The 23,088-nt window shown below is 32.9% G+C and overlaps 2 protein-coding genes across 3 annotated transcripts; one reads left to right on the plus strand and one right to left on the minus strand.

The window, feature by feature from the left end:
* Positions 1-6,850: 6,850 nt before the first annotated feature.
* On the minus strand, positions 6,851-10,105 carry LOC123895767. The gene has a single exon (XM_045946257.1). It carries the CDS (start codon positions 10,103-10,105, stop codon positions 6,851-6,853), a length of 3,255 nt encoding a protein of 1,084 aa, XP_045802213.1.
* A 9,868-nt stretch (positions 10,106-19,973) lies between these two features.
* On the plus strand, positions 19,974-22,263 carry LOC123924800 (dnaJ homolog subfamily C member 28-like). 2 transcript variants are annotated; one of them, XM_045977772.1, is made up of 3 exons: positions 19,974-20,266; positions 21,415-21,745; positions 21,892-22,263. In XM_045977772.1, exons 1-3 carry the CDS (start codon positions 20,019-20,021, stop codon positions 21,976-21,978), a joined length of 666 nt encoding a protein of 221 aa, XP_045833728.1. In that variant the 5' UTR covers positions 19,974-20,018; the 3' UTR covers positions 21,979-22,263. The 2 variants fall into 2 exon arrangements, with proteins under 2 accessions (XP_045833728.1, XP_045833736.1); XM_045977780.1 differs by having other exon boundaries at positions 21,451-21,745.
* Positions 22,264-23,088: the final 825 nt, after the last annotated feature.

Consider the following 23,088-nt stretch of genomic DNA (forward strand, 5'->3'; position numbering starts at 1 on the left):
GTCCGTCTCTCTCTTTACGTTTCAGGATCGGTTTGTTCTACTTCCATCTGATGGTTAGTATCTAATGGATTCTTCTATCCAGGTATTCATAATACTAATTCTTCATAAATCAACATGTTGTAGATCCTGTTTTATATGCATGCTCCTTCTGTTCTATCTAGCTTCCGCACTATTTGTATAAGAGCATGACTTGTAGGTAATTAATTGGTAAATTAATTATTAAAACCTATCAATTGGTATCAGAGCGGGTCTTCATGTTTGATTTATTGGGATTACTCAAAGTATTGGTTTGAATTTGGTAATATAATGTTTCGGTGGCTTTGTATATATTTGGGCGATCATAAACTTATTTGTTATTCATACACAGATTTATATAGTTTACTGCGATACACCATTTAATAGGATTGCAGTGACTTTTCTTTGATTACTTATTATATTTTTAACAAGTAAAATCAAAATCAATGGGCTGTGTGTTGATAATTTGAAAGAATTAATGCTTTCTAATTTTCTTTTGCTGGAAACGTATGTGTATCAGTGCATGTGTATCATGATTTGTTATATTGTATGTATGCACATAAAAACACATGTTATAATGTTTCTGGATGTTTTATTCAGTTGGCATATGAATACGGAATTTGAACCGGTAATTAAGGATCATTATATAATTATGCAAATTAAGAAAATTAAGGCTAGTGGAACGTTCATTCGGTTTTGGAACGTGATATTGTCTTTGCTTCGTTCTGGTTCATCGTTAAAATCAATTCTTTCAATTTAATTTTTCTATAAAGTTGCTGTTATTATAGCAAATAAAGATTTAGAGTTGATTTGATTTATTCTAAAAATAAAATTAAAGTTTTCAATGTTTAGTTTTCAAACCACAGTTTGCCCTTATTTATAAAGTTTCTTATATTGTTATACCATCTAGCCATTGTTATAGCAAATTAAGAATTCGGGTGAATTTTTTTTTTTTTTTTTTGGAATTTTAATTAAAATCAAGCTTTATCTGGTATGTGAAATTTTGTAGAATATAATGATGTGAATAAGGCTTACATCACTATCTGAATTCAAAATAATAAAGCTCCCCTTTCATTTGATTTGAGTGATCCTTAATTTTCGTTAAGTTTGTTGTAGCTATATTTGGTTAGTATTATAGCAAATAAAATAAGTCTGTTTCCAGAAAATAAGGATTTTAATTTTATTTTAGTGGTGTTTTTCGATTTCCAAATCAGTTTTTTGGGTTTGACTTATTTATAAGGTTGTTATATTGTTATAATATGATCATTGTTACAGCAAATAAGGTTTATTTTGGGCGATCCGATCCATTATAAAAGTGAAAATATTAATGATTCACATCAGTTTTATTTTGAGAAATAAGGCGTTTGAAGATACGATTTGGTATATATATATTTGGTTATTATATATATATATATATTTTTTTTTTTAGAAAATCAATTGCCGTCAAATAGCAATTAAAAAAAAAAAAAAAAGAATTCTAAAAATATTATGATCCAATCTGGTATGTACAAAATTAAAGGTTTCGATTCTTTAAACTTTTTGAAAATAAGATTCTATAATTATTTGTTTAAATATAGTTATGAAGTTTTTGTTTCCTTTTGTTTAAGAAAAAATTATAATTATAGAATTTTATTTATTTATTTAAAGAATCATTGAGTATATATGTGAACTAGTTCTAGCATGACAGTACATAAAGATGCAATTCTTATTTGATTTAAAATTGAATATTTGGACTATAGCATGAGATTATTGTTATTAAGTTTCTACAATAATTTTTTTTTTCTCATGCTTTTCAAATTAATTTCATGCTAATATTTGTTTAATAGTGAGATTTTATTCTCACATAAGGGATGTCATTTAATCTTATGATTATCAAGCGACATCATAAAGAAAAATGGCCTACATTTTGTGGGTAGTGCCTTGTAAATTAAAGAACTTTCCCATTTATTTTATTAAATTTGTCTAGTAAATTTAGTTGAGTTAGTTGAAACAATATGTTGACAAAGTAACATCTGTTGCGTAAATTTAATTCACTTAAGTTCACAAAAGATGTGGTGTATAATTAGTCATGCGAGTTGTTGTCGGCCCAAAGGAAGACACAATTTGGCCGTGTAATTATATACCACTAGTGCAGAAAGGGGATTCCACTACCGGCCAAATAGGGATTCCACTACTGGCCGCGGCCGGTAGTAAACACACTCGTCGTTGTAAGTCAATACTTTCCACGACGGGTCTTTTTATACCCGTCGTGGTATGTCAGGTTTCTACTGTATTATTAATTAAATTTATGAGGATTCCACGACGGTTTTTACAAATACCGGTAGTGGTATGTATGAGATTCCACTACGGGTATTTTCAATATCCGTAGTGGTATGTATGGTTTTCATTTTTTTTTTTTAGAGTCTGGGATTCCACTACCGGTATTTGTAAATACCGGTAGTGGTATGTATAGTTTTCATTTTTTTTTTTTTAGAGTCTGGGATTCCACTACCGGTATTTACAAATACCGGTAGTGGTATGTATGGTTTTCATTTTTTTTTTTTAGAATCTGGGATTCCACTACCGGTATTTGTAAATACCGGTAGTGGTATGTATGCTATTCCATTTTTTTTTTTAGAATTGAGGATTCCACTACGGGTAATTACAAATACCCGTAGTGGTATGTTAGTTTTCACTACTGATTGTTATAAATATCAGTAGTGGTATGTTAGTTTTGTAACATGACCAAATTACAAATATCCTGTGCCTGCATATTAGTAGTGGTGTGTAGTTTTGTAACATGACCAAATTTCATCACAGACCCCAAAGAATGAGCCATTGCTGCTAGTGCTAAAGCTATATGTTAAAAATCAGTTGCACTAGCAACCAATAACCACACAACAATTGCCTTTAAATTTCCAACATCTTGATGCAAATTAGATAAGAAAGTAGCAAGATCATTTCCATCAAACAATTCATGTGCAGTTAAACTATGCTTCTCATGCAACAGCATCATAAAATTCCATCACCTGATAAACAGTCCTAATTAAAATACCAATTCCTAAAATACCAATCCTAAAATACCAATTCCTAAAATACCAATTCTAAAATACCAATCCTTCATAAAATACCAATTCCATCACAAAAATACCAATTCTAATACCAATTCCTTCATAAAACCATCCTAAAATAGTCCAAAATAAACAGTCCAAAACAGTGAGATGCACATCCGAGCCAAAATACCAATTCCATCACCTGATCTGCTTCCAAGACTCAAACTAAAGCTAATAACCAATTCATCACCCTGCAGAATCTCAAATTTGACAGAAACAAAGTTCAAATAAACAAGTGTAAACTAAAATTGCTGCAATGTATTGAATAGACCAATTTGCAAAAACAAAGTTCAAATAATTAACTATTCTATAACTCACCAGATAAATCTTAACCCTCCAATAACTCCAAAAAATATGTTGACCAACGTAATCGCAATTCATACATCTCCTCAGCTGTTAACTCTTTTGGGTCATTAAATACCTACAATAAGTAAATAATAATATAAAACTATTCTTGACTCGGTTATAAAAAATTATTGATGTATAAAAAATAAAAATTATTACCTCCATCCAAGAATCAGTTATCTTAGCAGTGACAATGTCCAACATATTTTTCATTACATAGTATCCACAGTCATTTGAATTATATTGTTTCCTCGCCTACAAATTATATATAGTAACATTTGATCAAAAAATACCACACTTACTTATCAAAAAAGTAAATATATATAAAGTTAGAATACCACACTTACTTGTGGATAAAGCCATACGGTATTGTTCTTTCTATTGCCATTCGCCATTTGATCAACCGTAAAAACACTAATTCATAAGAAAAAAAAGCCGCATAAAATCATATAAAATTTGTAATAATTTATGTTTATAGTATATAACCAAAACCCCTAAAGTATAAACTTAATTACCTTGAAACAATTTTCTCCATTATTGGATTAAGTTTCCAATGTAGTGAACAAATAACAACCACGGTATTTATCTTTGGACAAAGTATTATCAACTGCCAATGTCCTCTGTACGCGTGCGTGGAAGAACAGTATTATATTGTTAATAACTATGAGTTATAAAAAATAAATAAGTATTAAAAAAATACACAAATTCATACAAACTTACCCATGGTTAAATGGTAATAATTGACACTCTTTCTTTTCATTTTGTAACTTATACTGGATGTATTTCTTGCATTTACTTTGAGATATTCTCTGATCACTTTTTTTCCCAGCATCACCAACAATGTTCAGAAAAGTTGGTTCCAAAATTCCATATACATTTGTGGTGTTGTTTTCAATGCATAAACGATGAATGTACCTGAATATAATTTTAAAGTTAGGAGAGATATATAACATATTAACAGATATTGAGATAGTAGTAAATAAGAAAGTACACTTACGAGCACCAAACACTTAGAGTACTCATGTCGAGCCAAATAAAACCCACCAACAACTCTCTTATACACTTGCAAGACATGAGAAAATTAGTACACATTGAACAATGAATTAATTCTACATTCAAATGATCATCACCCCTTTTCAGAACCATCATTAACAATTTCTGAACATCGTCCATGTTATCTTGAGCCTCTGCTACCGGTGCAGGAGAACGACTTCCTTTTGCGCTTTCAGTGACAACAACCTCCTTGAGTTCATTTTGCATCTTGACCGGTGCAGGAGAACAACTCCCTTTTGCGCTTCCGGTGACAACAAGTTGTTCAGTTTGCGCTTCAGGTACCATGACTCTATTATTTGTATCAGAGGTTTGGGATAAACCCATGGACTTTAGTGTCTCCATAAGAGAATCTTGCATCATCTTACGCTCTTGCGCCAACTTTTCCTCAAACTTAGCTTCCAAATCTGCTTTAAATGCTGCTAGTTGCTCTTTGACATCTATACCTTGACTTTGACGTGAAACCTTTGATCTTCCCCAGTAAGTGGTAATGTTATGTTTTTTTCCAACACCACGAACACTACCACCATGCTCAGGTGTTCCAATGGCTTCTGTTAGGACATCGTGACGTCTCGTTGGAACAAAGTCACCCTTTTTTGAGTCTTCAACAATTTTCTCCTACAACATGCACAAACAAAGTCACAATATAGTAAATAATTGTGTTACTTGAAGCAAAAGCATGATTATAATGTTACTTACAATTTTCTCAGCAACTTTTTTTACAGGCTCGGATGTGAATTCTCCCCCTTTCTTTTGTCGTGCTCTCGTCCATGTCTCATAGCGTTCCGGTGGAGATGGATGACGATCATCATCAGTTAAGCCAGAACTATCTTTCGATAAGGACAATCTCTTTTCATTGATCATCTGCTCCTCGAGCCTCTTATACCCTCCACGGGATAATACATGTGGGTAAACATTCTTTGCATGATTCTCCCTACCCTTTTGACTTTTTTCCTATTATAAACTCAAATAATTAGTAATGTAAAAATCACATTCAGCAGTTTCAGCAGTTTCAGCAGACTTAGGCAATGTTAAAGACAGTTTCAGTCAAGTTTCAGTCAAGTTTCAGTTTCAGTCAAGTTTCAGCAGACTACCAACAATGTTAAAGACAGTTTCAGTCACAGTTTCAGCAGTTTAGGCAATGTTTTAACGCAGTTTCAGCAGAATCACAGTTTTAGGCAATGTTAAAGACAGAAACAGCAGTTTTCGCGCGGTTTTAGCGCAGTTTTAGCGCAGTTTTAGCGCGGTTTTAGCGCAGTAGCAGCAGTCAAGACATAAAAATCACAAAATCACAAATCACAAAACACAATATTTAACACAGTAGCAGCAGTAGCAGCAGTCAACACAGTTTAATGATTTTGAAATTACACTAACCTTAAAATCAGAGGTCTGTCGATACTTCACAAACTCTTCCCATATATCTTTTTTGATGTAAGGATACTTGACGTATGGAGGAACGTCATCTGGTTTGGGGTCTGTGATATAAGTTCTAGTCAACCGTGATTTAAAATCTTTCCACCGCTCCGCCGCATAGTGAAACCATATTTTCTTAAAATGATCATTCCTTTTTGCATCATCAAACTCGGGTATAACAAAAATAGCCTAAAATATTTACATTAAAAAATTTGGTGTTAGCATAAGATGTATTTGATATGATAATAAAATATAACAAAATGTTGAATTTCAAATACCTTAATATCTGTCCACATAGCATTTTTTACTCCTTCAGGTATATGTTTCCACAACTCTTTCGCAATACTGCATCTTTCTCGAGTAAGAAGTGCTACGTAACTCTTAAAATGGGAGGCATTGTTACCATAACACTCTCCAGTTTCTAGATCAAACTGGAGAGGGATCTTTATACCCGTTTTACGAACGTTTTCAATTGCTTTCAACATAGTGGGACCTCTAACACTTTTTTTATTACGTTGACTAGTTTCAGCAGAGTTGTCGGTTGAATCAGCCATATCGTATCTGTTTACACAAAACACAAAAAAGTTATATTGTCGGTTGAATCAGATTATGCAGAAAAAATTATGCAGAAAAAAAAATTATGCAGAAAATGGTTCTAACCATTTTAAATATCAAATTATGCAGAAAAAAAAATAAGCACAAGCTCATAATTAAACATAAGTTATATTGCCCAGAATCTCAAAACAGATTTCTTAAGGTTCAAGTATTTAAACAATACAGCAGTAGCAGAAGTTTTTTTTTCAAAACATAAAAGCTAAAAACTAACAGTACATATTCAAAACATTACAGATGCATTACATAAACAGCACATCAAAACATAATCAAAATAAAAGGAGAAAAGCAATGATATGCTAGCATCTGCAGCTTTTTCTTCTCTAATCCCATATTCCTTCGTCATGATCTAAACGAATAGCTGCATGCACATCATCCTCTTCGTTTTCTTCAATGAAGGTAGGCACATCTGATGAGAAAGGAGGAATTTCGGAAATATCAAGCTCTTGATTTTCATAACTACCATGCACATTTTTTCCTTGTAGAACCACCGACCACCGTTCATTAGAAGGATCTTTGACATAAAACACTTGTTTTGCTTGGGATGCCATGATGAAAGGTTCGTCTTTATAAGCTAACTTGCAAAGATCAACTATTGTAAATCCTAATTCATCAATTCTCACACCATTGTTGATATCAATCCATTTACATTTAAATAAAGGCACTTTAAACACAACGTAATCAACCTCCCAGATCTCTTCAATCACCCCAAAGTAGGGTGTAGATGCCATAACCGGATTTTTATCTTTGGAACTAGAGAAGTGCATGGACTCTGCCACAATCATAACCCCACTATTTTGCATGGTACTGCGGTCATCCTTTGATTTTGTATAAAAGGAAGTTTTGTTAATATCATATGCACTCCAAGTCAATATGTTACATTTAGGCTCATAGGACAACCACTTTATTGTATCGGAAACACTATCATCTTGGCAGACCTTTTCTTTAAACCACTCTGAGAATTTCTTATTATGCTCTCTTAACACCCATTTTTCATTCATCTTATCGTGCATTTTCTTTATGATGCTTTTGTGAGCAGACAAGTAAGGTTGAACTTCATCAGTGTTATTCAATATATACAAATGCGCTTGAAGAATTATATCAATATGCATGCTCTTGACATTTAAACCTTGCGTGCCCACACCGTCACATCTTCCATCATGACGAGACTTGGGAACCCCTATAGCATCCACTTCTGACAAATAGTTTGAACAAAACTCAATAGCTTCTTCTGCAATGTACCTCTCAACAATCGAAGCTTCCGGACGGTGTGGGTTTTTTGTATACCCTTTTAGGATCTTCATGTATCGCTCTATTGGATACATCCACCGTAAATAAATTGGGCCACACAATCTAATCTCCCTTACTAGATGAACAATCAAATGAACCATAATGTCAAAAAATGAAGGAGGAAAATACATCTCCAATTGACACAAGATAACTGCAGCTTCGTTTTCCAACTCGTCTAACTTCAATGGATCAATTGCTTTACAACATATTGCATTGAAGAATAAGCACAACCTGCATATAGCTTTCCTAACATTATCGGGCAATATCCCACGAATAGCCACAGGTAGTAGTTGTTGCATCAAGACATGACAATCATGAGATTTTAAGCCGATTAATTTGAGATCTTTCATTGATACAAGGCTCTTGACATTTGACGAGTAACCATGTGGCACTTTGATACTTTGTAAACACTTGCAAAAACTTGTTTTCTCGTCTTTAGACAAAGTGTGACACGCGGGAGGCAAATATGTCTTGTCATTGATTTTTTGTGGTAATAACTCTTGTCGTATACCCATCAAATCCATATCAAGACGAGCATGTGCACCATCTTTTGTCTTGCCTTTAATGTCGAGAAGTGTTCCAATTACACTATCACATACATTTTTCTCCACGTGCATCACATCAATACAATGTCTTACATCAAGACTAGACCAATATGGAAGATCAAAGAACACTGACCTCTTTTTCCATATACTTTTCACAACAGGCTGCTTTTTCCTTTTGACACTTTCACTTTCGGCTTTTGGCACTTTCGCTTTTGGCACTCTCCCTTTTGGCTTTTGGCACTTTCCGAAGACAACATTAATGTCTCGTTGTCGTTCATAAACTTCCTCTCCAGTTAAGGGCGTTGGAGCAACACCATTCTCTTGGTCTCCGTCAAAAGCTTTTCGCAATCTACGATATGGATGATAACGATTTAGAAATTTTCGGTGGCCAAGATAAACAGTCTTCTTTCCATTTTTCAGTTGCTTATAACATGTTTTTTTTTCACATATGGGACACGCATTATGCCCTTTAACGGAATACCCAGACAAATTGCCGTATGCCGGAAAGTCGTTGATGGTGCAAAACAACATGGCACGCATGTTGAACTGTTCACCAGAATACGAATCAAAAACATCCACTCCTTCCTCCCACAACACTTTCAAATCATCAATTAGTGGACTTAGATAAACATCTATGTCATTTCCTGGTTGTCTTGGGCCTGAAATCATCATCGATAACATAATATATTTACGCTTCATGCACAACCAAGGAGATAGGTTGTAAATCATCAGGAGAACAGGCCATGAACTATGGTTAGTACTTTGATTACCAAACGGATTCATTCCATCAGTAGCAAGTCCAAGTCTAAGGTTTCTCGACTCTTTGCCAAAATTTGGAAACAAAGAGTCAATTTTCTTCCATTGCAAAGAATCAGCTACATGGCGAATTTGGCCATCACATTTTCTCTCTTCTGCATGCCATCTAAGATTCTTTGCGTCATTTGCATTAGCAAACAATCTCTTGAACCTTGAAATTATTGGTAGGTACCATACGACTTTCGCGGGAGGACCCGTTTTGGTCACCTCATCATCACTAGAATCACCATCTTTCTTTTTGTAGCGAGACGCCTTACATGTCGGACAATGATTATAGTTTACAAACTCTTTTCGGTATAATATACAATCATTAGGGCATGCATGTATCTTTTCATACTCCAAACCCATTGGACACAATACTTTTTTCGCCTCGTAATAACGATTTGGCATTACATTACCTTCTGGAAGCATTTGTATCAACAATTCAAGCAATTCAGTGAAACTTTTGTCGGTCCACCCATTTTTTGCTTTCAAATTAAACAATTTTAACACCGCAGACAAACGGGTAAAATTTGTGCATCCCGGATACAATGGTTCATCCTTGTCACTGCATAAAGTTTCATACACATGCGCCCTCTTAAACGAATCTTCTCCAATATCACGCATCATGTCTTCCAGTCGATCATCGATATCCACACTACCACTTTCTCTATGGGACACACTTGGCGTTGCAACTACTTCACCGTGCCATATCCATTGTGTATAATTTTGACAAATCCCGTCACAAATTAGATGATTCATGATTTCTTTCTTAGTACGTTTTGGTTCTTTATTTGCACAATTTATACACGGACATAGAAAAAGTGGAGGAAATTCAGGAGGAGGACGTTCTAGTTCAGCATTACTTTCCGCAAACTGTAGAAATTCCATCACTCCATGTCTGTACTCAGTACTTAATCGATTAGCTCTCATCCAACTACGGTCCATACCTACGTTTCGAAATTTATGCATTCTAAGTTAAAGGAATGACTAGGTTGTTACTATTGCGAAACATTCTCTCGCCCTATTTTAATAAAAATTCATAGCCTATAACAGAATGACTAGATTATGCATTCTATTTTAATAAAAATTCATAGCCTATAGCTTCTATGTTTTGAAATAGAATCGGTACCTGTAGATGAGACCGTGATTGAACCTTCTAACTTCAAACAAAGATGACAACACCAAAAAAGAGCAACACCAGCCCCTGCACAGCACAAGCAACACGCAGGAGCAGCAATCACCGCCTAACGCAGGAGCAGCAATCACCGCCTAACACAGCAACCCCTGCACAGCACAAGCATTGATAATTTTATAAATATGTTTATACAAAAAGAATAAAAACCCACACAAAAAAAACACAGACCCACAAGCAGAAGAAGAATGAAAACCCACACAAAAAAACACAGACCCACACAGAAATGAACATCACAGACCCACGAAAACGACGTGAATGAAAACGAATGAAAACCCAAGCGAATGAAAACGAATGAACAAGAATGAAAATGAATGAAAACGAAAACGAATGAAATTTGGAGGAAGTTTGATTTATTCATACCTTTACCGAATAAAAACGAAGAAATTTGGAGGCGATTCAAGCATTCTAGGGTTTGGAGAATGAAACCGAATGAAATTGGAGAGATTGGAGAATGGAGAATGGAGAATGGAGAGATTGGAGAATGATTGGGAAATTGGAGTGTTTGATTTGAAGAACTTGGGACGATTTGGAAGAACTTGGGACGATTGAGAATGGAGAGTTTGCAGTGGGAGGGAGATTGAACGCGTATGAAAATTGGGAATGAAAATAACAATATGAAAAATATAATAACACTATTAGGATTCCACTACCGGTGAATCCTAGATCGGTAGTGAAAAGTGGGAATATGAAAAAAATAATAACACTATTAGGATTCCACTACCGGTGAATCCTAGATCGGTAGTGGAAGATAATTAAAACAAATTTGTACGTAATTACGACATTGCCACCGTGTCTACTTTCCACTACGGATTTAGCAAAGCCGGTAGTGAAATCCCTTGTCTCTGAACTTTCCACTACCGTTTTAAAAATATCAGTAGTGGAATCCTTTGGTCAAATGTATTTCACTACTGGTATTCACATACCGGTAGTGGTATCTCCAAACCAAAAGTCATTTTTCTACTAGTGTACCTGTGATGGTAAATGTGTGATGATTATAAAGATTTTTTTTTTTCCATGTGGATAGTGGGATGCCCAAAGGTGACTATTATTTGACCGGACTTATCATCAATGTTTGACTATTGCATTGAGAGTACCGCTTGCAATTAATTCTTACAATCCAAAGATTGAGGATTGATGGTGCGTTTGGTATCTTGTTTGAGTCTTTTAATTTACAAATAAAGTTTTACATGTCTCTATAATAATTTATTGACATGTCGAATAAAGTGGTGTTGGTGTAAATCTATACAAGTATTTAATTAGTGGATTGCATTGACACTTACAATGGTAAACATGTGACGATTATAAGGAATTTTTTTATTTTTATTTTATTTTTATTTTTTATTTTTTTATAGACATCCAAAAGGATCAGAGTCAAACATCCTGATGATCTTCAAATTGTTAGATCTCCGATATGTGAGCACAAATTATTGTTCTCTATAACAATCTTTATGGTTGCCTCATTTTAACAATTCAAATTTTGAATTGCTCAAGTATCTGCCAAATGATCTTATTATATACACTATTTCCGGATGCATATAAGTAAGATCGTACATAAGTTTCTCAAAGCTGAAGCATATATGAAAATACTTTATTTTCTAAATTTCCAGATTTTTCTTTTAAACAATGATTGAGACTAGATAGTCTCCCTTTATAATTAAGGCAATTCCTTAGTTTATTGACTTTCATGTCGAATTTACTTTCAACTTTATTGATACGACTCTTTTGTTATACCCGAATGATACATTGAGAATAATTTCTAAGTATCGAAATGCCTAATACAAAAGAGATGTGCCCAAGATCTTTTTGTTACTAAACTTTTGTTAGTGATTTCTTGATTTTGCACAACAATCATATATCATTGTTGACTAAATAAAATAAATTTGACACATTAAATTTAGAATATAAACATACTCCCACTGAACCTGTATAATCCACAATTCTCCATAATATACATCTCAAAACCAAATGAGACAATCACCTTATGAGACTTTTGTGGTATCAATAATGAGACAACTTTCTTAACAAATAAATGGATTTATTTTGTTTGCACATTATCTACTTTGTGTCTATTGACATAAAGTTTCATCTGATTGCACTTTATTATGTTTCTTAATGTTGTCATTAAGAAACACTATCTTGATATCCATCTTATTTAGCTCCAAAAACTATAATAAGTAACAAGTGTCGTGACTGTCCTAATAGAGTTTTCAAAACAAAACGAACATGAATTTTCTTTTCAGTCAATACTTTATGACACTTAATACTTTAATTCTTGAATGGTATTGAATTTGATCTTCATGAATTAATCTCTTAACCTAATTGAGAGAAAGAACACTAATGTCCTTATGAGAATCCAAATTTACTATATAAATAGTAACTGTATGAATTGATTTAGAACCAATTCTTCCTCACTCAATTTTGTTCTTTTACCATATCTCTCCCCCAAACTCAATATCTTCAAGAGAATTTGCAATTTCCGTCTCATAATGTTCATTAACATGGGACCAAGGTTTATATTTCTCAAAATTTTCAACAATTCTAGATTGTTGTCAATGTTTGATCATTGTCACGAAATACCACTAGCAATTGATGTGATTTTCTAAGGGCTTGACATCAATGGTGCACTAGGTATCTTGGTGAGTAATTTTTTGTTCTCTATAAACTAATATAGTTTATGTATCTGCAAATTCATGTTAGAATTTTAATTCTTAAAATTCTAACTATTAGGAATATAGGAAGAACATTGTGTTCTTGGATCTAGACCTTATGTAAAAGTGGAGAAACTCAAATTCTCTCACAATTTAGTATATTTTAAGTGAGACTCAGGTTAACAAAGTGAGTATACTCCAAATCACATAAGTCATATGGTCATAAAGTTTTGAATTCCAGAGACATTTGAGGTATTATTTAAGATGACACAATTTTTTGTCATGTTTTCTTTGCTTAAATTAAAGTGCTTTTAAAGCAATAAAGCGAAAAATAAGCTCTCGTCGGAGAGATAATATTTCATTCGGGTTATTAAGCAAAGAAAATCTCAAGAGCACATCAGGTAACTATTTAATCTTGATAAAACGATATAATTTTGACAATCAAGTTACTTTGTCGAAAATTTAGCATATAGTGTTCTATTTGCACAATTTGTCTTATAACTATTAAAGTTAGAAATGATTCTTTAATAGAATCATTTCATAAAGTGTGCAATAAAGAAACAGTTGAAGCAAGAGAAAATAAAATAGTACTCATTATCTAAATACCTCAAAGAATAAAAGCAAATCAAGAATAATAAGAAAATTTGATCTAAACTGACAAATTTCCAATGATGTTGAAAGACACATCAATCTGGCGGGGAAATAAGTCGGTGAAGATTGATGGTTTTTCAACTATTTGTTAGATTGTTGTTACTAACTTATATTTGTATTTAAAAGACAATTTGGTGAATCTTCATGTGAATTAAGTTTTTGCTTTAATGTTATAAATTCTTTATTATTGTTATTTTAAACGAGAGATTCAATTTGTCTTTTAAATTCAAATGTTATTATAATCAATTCAGTTATGACTTGTGACAATCTATAATTGTTGAAAACCTTGAGAAATATAAACTTTGGTCCCAAGTTAAGGAACATTTTGAGACAAAAACTACAAGTCTCTTGAAGATATTGAGTTTGGGGGAGAGATATGGTAAAAGAACAAAATTGAGTGAGGAAGAATTGTTTCTAAATCAATTCATATAGTTACTATTTATATAGTAAATTTGGATCCTCATAAGGACATTAACGTTCTTCCTCTCAATTAAAGTTAAAAGATTAATTCATTAAGATCAAACTCAATACCTTCAAGAATTAAAGTATCAAGTGTCATAAAGTATTGACTGAAAAGAGAAATCATATTCGTTTTATTTTGAAAACTCTATTAGGATAGTCACGACACTTGTTATTTATTATAGTTTTTGGAGGTAAATAATATGGATATCAAGATAGTGTTTTTAATGGCAACATTAAGAAACACAATAAAGTGCAATCAGGTTAAACTTTATGTCAATAGACACAAAGTAGATAATGTGCAAACAAAAGAAATCCATTTATTTGTTAAGAAATATTGTCACACAAAAGTCTCATAAGGTGATTGTCTCATTTGGTTTTGAGATACACATTATGGAGAGTTGTGGGTTATACAGATTCAGTGGGAGTATGCTTATATTTCTAATAAGTTTAATGAGTCGATTTTATTTTATTTAGTCAACATTGATATATGATTGTTGTGTGAAACCAAGAAATCACTAACAAAAGTTTAGTGACAAAAGATCTTGGGCACATCTCTTTTGTATTAGGCACTTTGATACTTAGATTTCTCAATGTATTATTCGGTTATCACAAAAGAGTTGTATCAATAAAGTTGAAAGTAAATTCGACATGAAAGTCAATAAAGTAAGGGATTGCCTTAATCACAAAGGGAGATTGTTTAGTCTCAATCATTGTCCAAAAGAAAATCTGGAAATTTAGAAAATAAAGTATTTTCCTATATGCTTTAGCATTGAGAAACTTACGTATAATCTTACTTATACGCATCCGGAAATAGTGTATATAATAAGATCATTTGGCAGATACTTGAGCAATTCAAAAAAATTTGAATTGTTGAAATGAGGCAACCATAAAGATTGTTATAGAGGACAATAATTTGTGCTCACATATCGGAGATTTAACAATTTGGAGATCATATGGATGTTCAACTCCGATCCTTTTAAATGTCTATATATAATGGACAATCTAGCTCAAGAAATGACTGTAAGTATTTATGTCACTTGGTTGCATAAAGTAAAAGATTTTGAAAGATAACTCAAGTTATATTGTGACATACATCGGTCGGATAATGTTTCAACATCTATTTTATAAAGTTTCGTGACTTATTAGTTGTTGTTGAATGATAGAACATATAGAGATAAAGTTTATGCTAGCTGACTCATTAATCAAAGACGTGACACCTAAGGTCTTTCATATTATTTTTGTCACTAAGGATGTCTTGGATTAGTGGGAGTCTCTCCTTCGTTATGTTCTAACTTTGGTTTTGACACTTTATTAAAGTTTTCTGCAGAAATAAAGTTTAAGGTTATTATTGTTATAACCGGTTCTGTACATTTTGTGCAAATATTGAATTTGCAAACTTCAGTTTGATCTCACTAAAGTTTTTAGTTGGACTAGTTGGAAATTGACATGATTTAGAGATCACATTGCATGTAATTTCCATGTCACTCATCCATATCGATCTATGTCATCAAGCACATTGATGTGGTGGTCGTCGGGGTTCCGTCACGTTATACGTCAGTGACTAGAGCCGCGGTGGTCCCATTATTAATGTGTGAGGTGGACCGGATTGTAAAGTTGAAATCTAAAAGATAAATAGCATTCAGAAGCGCGCCTAAAGAACCATGATATAATTATCAATATATATTGCCCAAGTGGGAGATTGTTGGAATATTTTATATTTAATTATTATATTCCAATAATTGTTATGTGGGCATTTATATTTAAATTAATTATATTAGCTATTTATCATAATAAGAGCCTTAATTGATAAGTGATCAGATAAAGTTAAAAGGCTAAATGGATTTCTATTAAGATATTAATTAATGAACTAATTAGTGGATATGGACGAAAATATGAGTGGATGTCAGGATGACCAATTTCGGAATAATGGGAACCCTAATTGGTCATCACACTATATATAGGCTATGGTCCCCAATATACCGTACACAAACAAATAACCTCTTCTCCCCATCTGAAGAGAATTCAAGGCATAAGGAGTACCGGTTGAGGAAGAACCACACTAGCCAACAGATACTTGTCGTCCGTCTCTCTCTTTACGTTTCAGGATCAGTTTGTTCTACTTCCATCTGATGGTTAGTATCTAATGGATTCTTCTATCCAGGTATTCCTAATACTAATTCTTCATAAATCAACATGTTGTAGATCCTGTTTTATATGCATGCTCCTTCTGTTCTATCTAGCTTCCGCACTATTTGTATAAGAGCATGACTTGTAGGTAATTAATTGGTAAATTAATTATTAAAACCTAGCATACCATCCCAAAAGACTTCATATTTCCTACCTATTAATGTCTTTATAAAACCGCAACACAAACACGTTATCATTTTCATGATCAATTGAATATTGGGCGAACCTTTCAAACTCCTCCTGAAACTTTTGAAAAGAAAAAGGAGTGAGAACACTATGAGCTTGCTCTTGTAAAGGTGACATGAACTTTGCATTTGATCCTTTGCACTTCGCTGACACTATATATTGTGCTCTTCTTTTTGTTTAAAAATTAATTCAAATGAATCAATACACATCATAGCTTTAAAACTAATGAGTACTAATATAATGAAAAATATATCATACCTGCTTTACAAAGTCACTTAAGCTTATGTGAGAATTGATGAATCTTTTAATGAATGCATTAATACTCTCTGATCTTCCAGTGGTTGTTGTAACGACCCAAATTTATTATTCACTACGTAAGTATTTAATTATTTGGTGACATGGTTTTTAAGTAAGTTAATAACTTTAGTTATTTATCGTATACTTTAGTTATTAAGCGAGTAGTGAGAGTTATCGCGTGTTGGATCAAGTTATTGGGCTTGAGGCCCAATGGGCCTTGTGTGTGTGTGAGGGGCGCCCATATGGGCAAGGATAGAGAGAGAAATATCATTATTTCTCTTGTTCTTGTGAAGCTTAGAGAGAAGGGAGAGCTCAAGGAGCTAGGGTTTAGAAAAAGGAAGGGATTCAAGAGCAAATCTTCGAGTTTTCTTCGAATCCGGGTAAGAGAGTAGATTTCATATTCGCGGGTGATACGAGAAAGGGGAGAATGTCGATTTCTCCTTACCCGAACTTTCTCAACCCCATTTTCGTAGCTTAGGGGTTGAGAAAGTTAAACATGTTATAACTTATCGTAGCTTATAATTAAATGAGACTAATGATGTATGCTTATAAATGAAGTGTGAGTACAATTAGGTTGTAACTCCTAATTATATGTGATAAATGAAGTATATGCATGAGTTAGAATATGCATGATTTGTGATGAAGTGTTTAAGTATCGTTTACTTACACTTGTATATTTTTGAGTATGTTATCTAACTCTCTTTTATGTGTTATGTGCTGGACCGTTGGGGGTCCAGATTCACAGGTTTTGTGGTTATCGATGTCGAGTCGTCGGTGAAGCTCTGCTCTGATTGTGACACGGGAAAGGGTTGTATTTACTATATAGAGTCTTCATGACTATTTGTATTTACTTTGAAAAATGTATCTTTATAAAGAAGATTTATTTTGTATAAAGCGAGTTTTACTAATTAATTAACTTAGTATTATTTTCGTAAAGAGGAGTGTAATATCTCGAACCAAACAATTTATCAATCAATTGATTTAAGTCTAGAACTTTATTTTATCCGCTGCGTCGTTTTTGAGAAAAGAAATTTTTAAGCCATAATAAAAGCATTAATGGGTTTGGGTGTTACAGTTGTCATCCCACCAAAGAAATAGTCACGAAGATAAGCAAGTGCCCAATAATTTCTGATTTCATACAATCCCGTCACATGTTTATTTGACTGCAAATTATACCTAGCAACAACTTGTGGCCATTGATGCTCAAAGTCTTCACGTGTCTCCAACTTATACAACTCATAAAAATCAGAACACCATTTTGCATATTCACCTCGAAGTATAGCATTAAACCAACTACTAAACCTGGAAGTTATGTGCCATATGCAAAAACTATGTTTTGTCGATGACAACTCTTTTGAGATTGCTTCTTTCATCCACGGATCTTGATCAGTTAATATAGTCTTTGGTGCCTTCTTCATCAAGGATCTAAAAGTCTATAAAATTTTTAAAACATTTAAATTTTCTCTATTAAATAAAAATGAGAAGTCTATTGTATAAAAAAAAAATCATATAATTAATGATGAAATTAAATAAAGGCTTAATTAGTAAAATTGTCCCTTAAAGATATTTTTGGTTTCAGATTGGTCCTTAAAGAAAAAAAAGGTCCAAATAGGTCCCTTAAAGAAAAAAAAGTCCGAATAGGTCCCTTAAAGACATCTCTGTTAATCAATTTGGTCCCTAAAAAGAGGTCTAAATAGGACCAAACTGATTAATGGAGATGTCTTTAAGGGACCTATTCAGACTTTTTTTTGTTTAAGGGACCTATTTGGACCTTTTTTTCTTTAAGGGACCAATATAAAACCAAAAATATCTTTAAGGGACCATTTTACTAATTAAGCCTTAAATAAACAATAATGTAAGAAATAATTACCTTAATTAACCAATAAAATGCAGTCGTGTTTCATTCCGTAAGAGTGCACATCCAAAGAGTACGGTCTTTCCATGATTATTCATGCCCACAAAAATCCCAAATGGTATTTCGTAAGAATTAAATTTGTATGTAGTATCAAATACAACAACATCACCATATTTTTCATACCAATCACGATGGGAAAAAAGAAGAAAATTTAAGCTTGAATATTAGTACCTTATAGATATGAGTTGCTGCAGGAAAAGTTAAGCATGAGAAAAGAAAGAGTACAGTATATGAGAAAAGAAACAAAATACATCTGCATAACACTTTCTAGAAAAGTGGTACCGTACAAATATGTGAAGAAAAATGAATGTGTAGAGACTTAGCAAATATGTGAAGAAAGAGGAATGTGTAGAGACTTAACGCATGTATAAAGTTGAACATTTAAATTTCTCTTTCTTACTTTTTCTTTTTTTAATTACTAAAGCTAGTTTTCATTGCATCTATGTAAAAACGGGAATAGATTCTCTCAAGTGTGATTTACACTTGAGAGAATAAAGTGTAATCTAACACAATCTAAATTCATTTTCTCTAAATTTTTATATGTTTCTCTCTTTTGATCAATGGTAACAAACCGCACTTTATTCTCTCAAGTGTAAATTACACTTGAGAGAATTCATTCCCATGTAAAACAGGGGGAACCCATCAGAATTTATTCCTCCTTAAACTGGGGCACTGTTTAGCATTTGTCTTTTTTTATATTAGTATTTCATTATTAATATTAGTGATATAATTTTATTGTTGATCTCCTATTTTATTAAACTTGTGAAAATAATTTCCCTTTTTTATTTACTTTTTTGGACAATTTTTATATTTGTTGTAAATTTACTCCCAAAATATCCTCTAAAAATTGTAATTTTTTTTCTTTCAAAAAAGAGGTAATTTATTGCCTAAATATTCAATTGAATGAAAATATATTACTTTTGTAATTAAAATTCACTTTATTTATGCAAAAAAGAGTATTTTTTATGACAAAACATATGAGTTGGATAAAAATAACAAAGGTGAAAAAAAAAAAGAATTCGAGTTTAATTTTTTGTGGGAACAATTTTCGACCAAATTTTACTTATTCCGTGATTAACTTTGGGTTATCAGATGCCTCTTTTCCCGAAATTAGAGAGCTATTACAAAAAAACCAAAATACTAATTATTTAAAAATAGGAGATGTAAAATGCATTCACATAAATTAGAAAATATAAATACTTTTTTGATATTTTTTTTATTATTATTACTTTTTAAAAAAATCATTTACTAATAAAAAAATAAAAACATTTACTGAAATTAGTGAAAGGAGGAAGAATGAAGAAAGAGTCGGTGTAGATGAGCATGGCAACGTATCTTCGCCTTGGGAGATGTGTTTCTCTCAACTCCCTCTCCCTCCTCCACTTCCACAATTCGCCTCTTTCCACCGTCAGATACTGTTCTTCTTCTTCTTCTTCGTCGCCGTCATCTTCCGTTAAGTCTAAGCCGGATAAAAAGAAGCTCGGTGATCGTCTTTCGTCTGTAATCGACGCCGTCAACGATCGTAAACTACCTCCCGAACTTCGTGGCCAGCGCAACAATGTTAGGTATTGCATATACACATACAATTTCCTCTCTTAGAATCATAATTCATCAGAATTATCTCTTTTTTTTTTCTTTAATTTGATGATAGATTCATGTTTATAGTGAACACATTAAATTATAAAATTATTTTAAATTATTGTTTTGACTCCTTAACAAATATTATGTATGTATGATACTCTGTTTGCTTTTGTTAATTATGAATGTGAAACAAACAAAATGTATGAAATAAGAACTTTGAATTTTTCATATGTTTACAAGAGTGAAAGTTCAAATTGTTCTTTGACTAAAAAAGATGCAATATCTAATTAATTGGTCTATAAGAAATGAAAAACACTAGTTTGATATCCTCAACTATTAGTTAAATTAATTATTTTTAGGGTGTGATCTGTAGAGAATCTAGAGATACTTTAATTAATCATCATTGACAATTTGATTGATATTTAAATTTTTGTCAATCAAATAGGTACTTATAATTTCTTACGAAATAGTTCTAGTACTACCGCGGTCCCTAAATAATAGTAAGACCGTCTTGACCCCAAATACACTTTGAATAGATCATTGAAACCAGGCGAGTTCTAGTGTCAACATGGTTCGAACAAAACTTAGTGCATTTCCTTACGTGTTTTTTGTTATGTCGTTATAACAAACTTCGATAATATTACGGATTTGAATGAATCATAGGTAGTTATGTTAAGAACGGCATGAAAAACACATAAGAAAATGCACTATGTTTTGGCCATATGTTTATCACCTCATTTCATACCTTCCCAATGGCTTAAAAAATGCCAACAGTTGCCAACACCATGTTTACTAATACTATTGGTAGACAGACATGGCATGTTAGTACGAACCATAACATAAGAAAATGCGCATAAGTTTTGTCCATATGTTTATCACCTCTTTTCATATCTTCCCAATTGCTAAAAAAATGCCAATAGTTGCAGGGATCTGTGGACAAGAGTCATGTCAGTATGGACCATAGCATGTATATATTTTGAAAATAGATTAGAAAATGACATATACAGTATATCACTAAGAGTTAGGACAATACACTATAATTGGCCTTGCTTGCTTGTACACAATGCTTTTGATGATTGTGTTTATTTGGTCATTATCTGGATTTGTTTAACACAAATTTGCTGCTAGACAGGTCAGAAACTGACTTGATCAATGTTGTTGAGCAAAGAATATGGCATTCAATGGAAGATGGTCAATTTGAGAACTTGCCTGGGAAAGGAAAGCCGCTTAAACTTGACACAAATCCTCACGCAGATCCAGCTGAAGACACCTTATACAGAATCCTCTCAAAAAATGGATGTGCACCGGAGTGGATTGAGCTTAACAAAGAGATAAGATCTAGAATATCTGAATGGAAGATTTCCTTGAAGAAAGCTTGGGCAAATAAATACAGTGGAGATCACTCTATGTGGGTTGAAAGTTCAGAGATTTTGAAATCGCAGTTAAAAGAAATCAATAATAAGGTGAGCTAGCCAGGTCATTCTTTTCATGTTAATGTTTGCAGGAAATTGAATACTTTGAATATGGTTCTTGCAAGTCTTGAATTCTGTCTCTGTCTCTCTGATGTTTGTAATGCGCTTGTAATGCATCTTCTCTTCTTTTTTTACAGGTTTTCCGGTATAACCTTATTGTGCCTTTTGGTCGGCAAATGTCTGGCCTTAATTGGGAGAAAGAGCTAAGTTATTTAGAAGAATGATGAAATTCATTGTTGGGATAATTGATTTTTAATTTCAGAATCTTGTAATTTTTTATTTTCCTAAAGGATGGTCATGCCAGCTGAATAATCACCTGGCTTTAGTTATAGTTCAACTTTGCAGATGATATAATCATCTGTACTAGTATGGTTTATTACCTTCAATCAACATAATACTCCCTACCTTTTTCTATGTACAAATTGGGTAAGCAGAAGGGAAAGTATAGTGAAAATGTTTGAGAACATAGCAAGCTTTGGACAAGTGATATTGAAAATTGTTCTATACAATATTTTACTGATGCTACGAGATGTCTGAGTTGAATTTGAATATCAAACGTATATCTTTGTAGTGAACTAACTTCAAAGAGTGATACAAATGCATGACCAGCAACACTAACCCCTATGTTAGGTAGGTTAGCCACAAATATAGAGCTACCAAAACAACAGAGATTGTGTTTTGTAAATGAAGTTATTCTTTTGATTCAGTTATGTTCTTGGTTAATAAACAGATCAGACAAAATTGCCCTTAATGACCATGTAAACAAACAAAATGACACTTTTGCCCTTCTTCCTTCTCCCTTCTTCAAATTAGGGTTTGGAGCTTCCAGGGACGAAGCCACTTGATGGCTTGCCTTCTACACTCTTTAATCACCTTGAAACCTTAAATAGTAAGTTTTTATGAAACTTTTATGAAACAGTGTGAAATCAAAGCATTGAGAATTGAAATATTTTTTTAAATGAAATGCTTATATTCCCTCATTAGTTAGCATCCTCCTTTTCTAAATTATGGATTAATGAGAAGTAAATTCACATGACTTTTTTAATTCAGGGTTGACTTTTTTAATTCAAGGTTGTAATATCTGCCGCCTAGGAAGCACCGACACCTCTATGATTAGGCATGTCACGGTGTCCGGCATGTGTCGGTGTCCGACACTCGTATGACACTCGTCCGACACGTGTCGGATAGCTCATATCGGTGTCGGAAAAAATTCAATTTTTTCTTTAGTTTGACACTCCTTTGATCGGTGTCCGACACCTGTAAGGCACTCGGATGACACGTGTCGGACAAGTGTCCCAAAAAATAATTATTTTTTCTTTGCTTATACTCTCTTT

Source organism: Trifolium pratense, linkage group LG1 (genome assembly GCF_020283565.1).
Source record: "Trifolium pratense cultivar HEN17-A07 linkage group LG1, ARS_RC_1.1, whole genome shotgun sequence".
Lineage (NCBI taxonomy): Eukaryota > Viridiplantae > Streptophyta > Magnoliopsida > Fabales > Fabaceae > Trifolium > Trifolium pratense.